General features: G+C 61.7%; 1 protein-coding gene across 1 annotated transcript; it reads right to left on the bottom strand.

Annotated features, from left to right (window-relative positions):
* Window positions 1-83: 83 nt before the first annotated feature.
* LOC311204271 (calpain-1 catalytic subunit-like) lies at window positions 84-7,411 on the bottom strand (the record flags this gene model as incomplete). Its single annotated transcript, XM_084280718.1, has 16 exons — window positions 84-128; window positions 1,013-1,070; window positions 1,229-1,294; window positions 1,408-1,447; window positions 2,245-2,456; window positions 2,586-2,597; window positions 3,077-3,258; window positions 3,351-3,511; window positions 4,116-4,190; window positions 4,302-4,387; window positions 5,043-5,126; window positions 5,236-5,404; window positions 5,488-5,621; window positions 6,648-6,766; window positions 6,930-6,999; window positions 7,145-7,411. Coding segments are annotated over 16 exons (1,780 nt in total), but the record flags the coding sequence as incomplete, so codon positions are not given.
* Window positions 7,412-8,104: the final 693 nt, after the last annotated feature.

Here is an 8,104-nt window from a genome sequence, read left to right as displayed (position 1 = left end):
AGCACTCGTCTTTCTGGGTGGGGGGGGGGTTAGGACGGGGTGGGACGGCACCCCCCACCCCCCTCCCCAAAATACACCCCCACCCCCCCCCCCGCCCAGTGTAGGCTGGTTGGTGCGGAGATCTTTGTCTGCGGGAGACGGGGTCAGCGGGGGGACGGAGGGACAGACGGACACCCCGGGGAGGGGAAGGACGGACAGACACCCCAGGGAGGGGAGGGGGGACAGATGGACAGCCCAGGGAGGGGGGGATGGATAAACACCCTGGGGTGGGAGGGGGGGATGGACAGACGGACACCCTAGGGAGGGGAGGGGGGACAGACAGCCTAGGGTGGGGGGACAGACAGATGGACACCCTGGGGTGGGGGGGAATGGACAGATGGACACCCTGGGGAGGGGAAGGATGGACAGACAGACACCCTGGGATGGGGGGTACAGGCAGACAGACAGCCCAGGGTGGGGAAGGACAGACAGATGGACAGCCCAGGGAGGGGATGGGACGGACAGACGGACACCCTGGGGAGGGGAAGGACGGACAGACACCCCAGGGAGGGGAGGGGGGACAGATGGACAGCCCAGGGAGGGGGGGATGGATAAACACCCTGGGGTGGGAGGGGGGGATGGACAGACGGACACCCTAGGGAGGGGAGGGGGGACAGACAGCCTAGGGTGGGGGGACAGACAGATGGACACCCTGGGGTGGGGGGGAATGGACAGATGGACACCCTGGGGAGGGGAAGGATGGACAGACAGACACCCTGGGATGGGGGGTACAGGCAGACAGACAGCCCAGGGTGGGGAAGGACAGACAGATGGACAGCCCAGGGAGGGGATGGGACGGACAGACGGACACCCTGGGGAGGGACAGACAGAAGGACACCCTGGGGTGGGGGGACAGATGGACACCCCAGGGAGGGATGGGACAGACAGACGGACACCCCGGGGAGGGGAGGGACAGATGGACAGACACTCTGTGGAGGGGAGGGACAGACAGACGGACACCCCAGCGCCTCACGTTTGGCGATGATGCGGTTGAGGATGGTCTGGAGCTCGGACACGCTGATCTCCATGTCCTGGGGGGGGGGAAGCGGCCGCGGTGTTGGGACCCCCCCTCACCCCCCCATCCCCCCCTCACCCCCCGTCCCCCCCACTGCCCCCCCCTCACCCCCCATCCCCCCCACTGCCCTCCCCACCAACCCCCTGCCCCCCCCCCTTTCCCCCCCCCCCTCACCGGCCCCGCCAGCTGCCTGAAGAGCTGCTTGAAGCTGTCGTCGATCTGGGCCTCAGAGAGAACTTTCTGGGGGAAAAAGGGGGGTTTTGGTTAAAAACCAGCCCGGGGTCAGGCTGGGACCCTCCTGGGGTCCTTCTGGATCCTTCTGGGCCCCCCCCCCGGTACCCCCAACCTCCAACCTCGTCCGGCAGCGTCGCCTGGATCTTGTCGTCCATCTCCCTGCAAAGAGAAGGAAGCGGAGCCGGGATCAGGGGATTCCCTGAGCTGGGATTGGCTGATTCCCGGGATCTGGGATCAGGGGATTCCCGGGATCTGGTGATTCCCAGAGCCAGGACTGGGCAGGAGCCAGGATTGGGCGATTCCTGGGATCGGGCGATTCCCAGGAGCCTGACTGGGTGATTCTCAGGAGCTGGGACCAGGGGATTCCCAGGATCAGGTGATCCCAGAGTTGGGATCAGGGGATTTCCCAGAACGGGGACTGGGCAATTCTTGGGATCAGGTGATTCCCAGGAGCTGGGATCAGGGGATTCCCGGGATCAGAGGATTCCCAGAGCCAGGATTGGGCGATTCCTGGGATCAGGGGATTCCCAGAGCGGGGATGGGGTGATTCCCAGGAGCTGGATCAGGGGGTTCCTGGGATCAGGTGATTCCCAAAGTTGGGACTGGGTGATTCCTGGGATGAGGGGATTCCCGGGACCAGGTGATCCCAGAGTGGAGATGGGGTGATTCCCAGGAGCTGGGATCAGGTGATTCCCAGGATCAGGTGATTCCCAGAGCCAGGACTGGGCGATTTCTGGGATCGGGTGATTCCCAGGAGCCTGATTGGGTGGGAACCGGGCCAAGGTGATTCCCAGGAGCCTGATTGGGTGGGAGCCAGGCCAAGGCGATTCCCAGGAGCCTGATTGGGTGGGAGCCGGGCCAAGGCGATTCCCAGGAGCCTGATTGGCCGACTCCCGTTAGCGGGGGTTCCCACCCTCCCCCCCGTGAAGCGCGACCGCCGCCGCGGGATCCCTTACTCGGCGCCGGCCTTTTTCTCGGCGAAGAGGCGCAGCACGAAGTCCCCGTCGCGCCCGGGCTCGAAGGTGGACGGCACCACCACGTACTCGCCGGGCGGCAGCCGCAGGCGCGCGCTCACCTCCCGCAGGTTGATGAACTGCTCCGAGCGCGCGCGCGACGCGTTGGCCAGGAAGAAATCCCGCTGCAGGTGGAGCCCCGACTTCCCCGCCAGCTGCCAGGGGTGGGGGCGACGCGCAGCGCTCAGCCTGGGAGTGAGGCTGCGGCGCTGCCGCGACGCCGCCGTGACGCAGCCACGGCGTCGTGTGGTGATGGGGTGATGATGTCAGCGCGCTGTACGCACCTCTGGAGGGACCTGGCGGGGGGAAGAGAGAGAGGAGGGGGGTGAGGTCCTGGGATGCTGGTGCTGGAGCGTGGGGAGCTCAGGGGGTGTTGGCGCCGGAGCTCAGGGGGTGTTGGTGCTGGAGCCCAGGGGGTGTTGGCGCTGGAGCTCAGTGGGGGTTGGTGCCTGAGATCAAGGGGTGTTGGCACTGGAGCTCAGGGGGTGTTGGTGCTGGAGCCCAGGGGGTGTTGGTGCCAGAGCTCAGGGGGTGTTGGCGCTGGAGCTCAGGGGGTGTTGGCGCTGGAGCTCAGGGGGTGTTGGCCAGGGGGGATTGGCGCTGGAGATCAGGGGGTGTTGGCACCAGAGCTCAAGGGGTGTTGGCACTGGAGCTCAGGGGGTGTTGGTGCAAGAACACCATGAGCTCAGGGGGTGTTGGCGCTGGAGCTCAAGGGGTGTTGGCGCTGGAGCTCAGGGGGTGTTGGCGCCGGTGCACCACCGGACACCGCTGTCACCTCGTAGATGGCGAATCCGATGGTCTCCATGTCTTTGCCGTAGCGGCGCTCACGGCGCCGGTGCTTCTGCATCAGCGCCAGCACGAAGCTGCAGCCGGGTTCCCGCGCCGAGTCGGCGTCGTCAGCCGCGTCGTCCGGCTCCTCCAGATGGATCTTGAACTGGGGGTTGATCCAGAACGTGGCTGCAGCAGGAAACAAGCGGGAAACGGTGACAGGAAACCGACCGCCTGACGGGTTTCTGGGGAGAACAGGCGGCGGCGGCAGCGGCGCTCACCGGGGTAGTTGCGGCAGCCGCCGGCGGTGCTGCCGCGGCGCCAGGTGCCGTCGTAGAGGCGGGTGTTCCACTTGCGGAACTTGCGGGACTGGAGCGCGTCCGGGGTCAGGTTACAGATCTCCAGGCGGGTGAATTCCCGCAGGAAATCCCGGAAGGACATCCTGCCCAAAGGGGGAGGGGTAACAGTCGGAAGGGGCAACAGTCGGAGGCGGCCAACAGTCGGAAGGGGCAACAGTCGGAGGCGGGCAACAGTTGGAAGCAGAAGGTTGAAGGTGAGAAGCACCGACAGTTGGAAACAGGAAGTCAGAAGCACCAACAGTCAGAAGCACCAACAGTCGGAAGCGGAAGGTCAGATGCAGGAAGTGGGAAGCAGGAAGCCGGGAGCAGGAAGTCAGAAGCACCAACAGTCGGACGCAGGAAGTTGAAAGCCAGAAGCAGGAAGCCGGAAGCAGGAAGCGGGAAGCCAGGAGCAGGAAGTTGGAAGCAGGAAGCGGGAAGCCAGAAGCAGGAAGTTGGAAGCAGGAAGCCGGAAGTGGGAAGCCGGAAGTTGGAAGCAGGAAGCGGGAAGCCAGAAGCAGGAAGTTGGAAGCAGGAAGCCGGAAGCAGGAAGTGGGAAGCCAGAAGTTGGAAGCAGGAAGCCAGAAGCAGGAAGTGGGAAGCCGGAAGCAGGAAGCTGTAAGCCGGAAGCAGGAAGCTGGTGCTGGTTCTTCCTGTTCCCAGCAGGAAAAGGGGCAGGAAAAGGGCTCTGGGGGGGTTCCCGCTCACCAGAACTCCCCGTCCTCCATCTTGACCAGCAGCTGCTGCCGCAGCGCCGGCTCCACCGCGTGCCACTCGCCGGAGCTGCGGCCGGACACGGGGCGGGGTGAGTCCCGGGTGGGGGTGACACCACCCCCACCCCCACCCCGGCCGCCTCGTTAACTCGGCCCCGTAACGAAGCTCCGCCCGCCTCACCCGTCGCTCCAGGGCCCCGTCCACTCCACTTCCCCCCAAGGGTTCCGCATGCGGATCAGGCCCAGCGACTGCCCGCGGTAGCTGATCTACGGGACAGACCCAAACCCACCCTGTTTCACCCCAAAAACACAGGGGGTGACCTGAAATCACCCTGTGTCACCCCAAAACCACCCCGTTTCACCCCAAAAACACAGAGGGTGACCCAAATCCTTCCATTTTCACCCCAAAACCACGGTGAGTGACCCCAAACCACCCTGTTTCACCCCAAAACTGCCCCATTTCACCCCAAAACCACCCTGTTTCACCCCAAAACCGCCAGGGGTGACACAGAAACACCCCGTTCCACCCCAAAACCACTGTGAGTGACCCAAACCCACCCTGTTTCACCCCAAAACTGCCCCATTTCACCCCAAAACCGCCAGGGGTGACATGAAAACACCCCATTCCACACCAAAACCACTGTGAGTGACCCAAACCCACCCTGTTTCACCCCCAAACCGCCTCATTTTACCCCCAAACCACCAAGGGTGACCCGAAACCGCCCCGTTACACCCCAAAACCACTGGGGGTGACCCAAACCCACCCTGTTTCACCTCAATCTGCCCCGTTACACCCCAAAAACTGCTGGGGGTGACCCAAACCCCTCTGGTTTCACCCCAAAACTGCCCCATTTCACCCCAAAACCAGCAGGGGAGACCCAAAACTGCCCGATTTCACCCCAAACCCGCCGTTGTCTCTCACCTGCTGGGCTCCGGTCACGGAATACGCGTGTCCCTTGACCAGCTTCTTGAAGGTCACGGCCTCCATGTCGAACGCGCTGGTGATCTGCCCGGAGAAGCTGGGTCAGGCGACCCCCAGGAGGTGGAAAATCCCCCCCCCCGCCTTGTTTTCCCCCCCAAAAATGGAGGTTCTGAACCCAAAAGGCCCCCCTCACGTCGATGGAGCAGCCCAGGAGGGAGCCGCGCTCCAGCGCCTTGAGGATGATGTGGAACAGGTCGGCGGGAGGTTTGCGGAGGTCGAACCACTCGGTGACGCCGCCAGTGAAATCCTCGAAGCCCTCGGAGGTGCTGCCGCCCGCCAGCGCCTCGTAGCACCCGTTCACCCTGGGGGAAACATCCAAGATTGAGTCATTTCCCTGGGTTTTTGGGGGGGTTTGGGGCCCGGTTTTGGGGGGAGGGAGAGGTACTTGGCGTAGGCCTTCTCCAGCAGCGCGCTCCAGAACTCGGAGCCCTCGGCGGAGTGGACGAAGAGCAGCTTCCCGTCCTTGGTGGGCAGGAGATCGTCCACCACCACGTCCAGCCACTCCCCGAACTGCCAGAGCTGGGGGGAGGGAGAGGAGGAGGAGGATGGGGGGGGGGATGAAGGTTAAACCCCCCCCCCAACCCCCTTCACTACTTCTTTGCCCCCCTGGGAGTCGGGGTTTTGAGGAGGAACCCCCCGGGTTTGGGGCTGGAGGGGTTGGAGGATGGTTGGGGATGGAGGAGCAGCGGCAGCGATGGACCCAGGGAGGGAAAAGGGTCCGTTTGCACCCAAAATAGGGGGGAAATCACCCCAAAAATACCGATTTTGGGGAGAAACCCTCCCAGAAATAGCAATTTTGAGGAGAAATCCCTCCAAAAAGATGAATTCTGTGATGAAATCCCACCCCAAAAAACTGTTTTAGAGGAAAATCCCCCCCTAAAATATCAATTTTGTGGAAAAATCCCTCCACATAGATCTATTTTGGGAGAAATCCCCTCTAAAACATACCTAAAAATATCAATTTGGGGGGAAAATCCTCCCAAATACTAATTTTGGAGGAACCTCCCCCTAAAAAATAACCCAATATATGAATTTAAAAAAAAATACCCATAAAACCCATAAATTTGGGGGAGAAATACCCCAAAAAATATCAATTTGGGGTCAAAATTCTCCAAAAAGTATCAATTTTGGGGGAAAATACCCCCAAAAATCTCAATTCTGGGGAGAAATCCCCCACAAAAATCTCAATTTGGGGGGAAAATCCCCCCAGAAGATCAACTTTTGGGGGGGGAATCCCCCTAAATATACCCCAAAGTATAGATTTTCGGGGAAATACCCCCCAAAACCATCAATTTTGGTAAAATTCTCCCCCAAAAATATCAATTTTGATAGAAATCTCTATGAAAAAAATCAATTTTTTTAAAATCCTCTTAAAAATACCCCAAAATGTCAATTTTTGGTGGAACTACCCCCTTAAAATAGCAAATCCCCCCAAAATACCAATTTTTTTGAAAAATCTCCCTTAAAGACACCCAAAAATCTCAATTTTGGGGGACAATCCCCTCCAAACCATCCCAGTTGCGGGGCGGGGGCCGCGGGTCTCACCTGGAAGTGGAAGATGCCGGCGTAGCCGTGCTGGAAGCTCTGCCCGTGCGGCACGACGCGGTGCAGCAGCGGCTCGTTGAGCGTCAGCGAGGCGATGGCGGCCAGCAGCCAGCAGTCACCTGCACCCACCGCCTTCCCCTCAGGTTTTGGGGCAAAACCAGCCCCTTTCTGACCACTCAACTCAAGCATCACACGCCCCCTCCCCCCCTTCCCCCCCAAATATCCCATTTTGAGGCAAAAAAAGGCGATTAGGGCAAAGAGAGACGCGTCAGCACAACCTACCCAGCGCTCCCTGGCAGATGTCGGTGCGCGTGGCGCCGTCGACGATGAACTGGGGGTGTGGGCACAGCTCCTGCCAAAACCCCCCCACCCCAAAAAATCACCCCAACGGGGCCGTTTCCGGGGGGGCGGAGGGGTTCACCCCACCGCGGCCCCGCGTCGTTAACCCCCCCCCCCCCGGGTTTTAATTAGCGGTGGTTAACGAGGGGTCGGCTCACCGTGGGTCTCTTCCACTGGATGCCGCGAGTTTTGGCGGTGCCGGGCCCCAGCTCGCGGAAGCCCAGGGACGCGGGCGCGGGCGGGAAGGTGGGGTCGCGGAAAAGGACCCCGGAGCGTCGACACTCCTCGGCCAATCGGCTGTAGTCTTGCTGCAGGTACCGCACGGCGTTGTCGTGCTGCCCCACGCCCAGCGCCTTCGCCCGCTGGTGCTGCACCTGCGCCGAGACGCCGGTGCAGTACACCGGGACGATGGGCGGCTCCGCCATCCTGCGGAGACAACACCCGGAATGGGGGGGAGGGTTGGGGTGTTGGGGGGGTCAGAGGGTGGTTTGACCGGCGCGTGGTGCCACACGGGGTGCGGGGACACCGCGGGGACACCATAGGGCGTGGGGACTTTGTGTGTCGCGGTGACACCGCGGGGTGTGGGGACACCATAGGGCACAGGAATCCATGGGGCGCGGTGACATCACATGTCGCGGTGACTTCAGGGAGTGCAGTGACTTTGTGTGTCGCGGTGACTTCGCGGGTCGTGGTGACTTCATGGGTCGCGGTGACTTCACGGGTCGCGGTGACTTCACGGGTCGCGGTGACTTCATAGGGTGTAGTAACTTCACAGGTCGTGGTGACTTCATAGGGTGTAGTAACTTCACGTGTCGCGGTGACTTTGCGGGTTGCAGTGACTTCGTGGGTCGCGGTGACTTCATGAGACGCGGTGACCCTGCGGGTCGCGGTGACTTCACGGGTCGTGGTGGCTTCATAGGGTGTAGTAACTTCACGTGTCACGGTGACTTCACAGGTCGCGGTGACTTCACGGGTCGCGGTGACATCAAGCGTTGCAGTGACTTCACACGTCGCGGTGACTTCGTGTGTCGCGGTGACTTCACATGTTGTGGTGACTTCACGTGTCGCGGTCCCTTCCCGTGTCACGGTGACCCCACATGTCACCGTGACCCCATGTG

Source organism: Gallinula chloropus, assembly GCF_964237585.1.
Source record: "Gallinula chloropus genome assembly, contig: HAP1_SCAFFOLD_823, whole genome shotgun sequence".
Taxonomy (NCBI): Eukaryota; Metazoa; Chordata; class Aves; order Gruiformes; family Rallidae; genus Gallinula; species Gallinula chloropus.
This window is presented reverse-complemented; position numbering and strand designations above follow the sequence as displayed.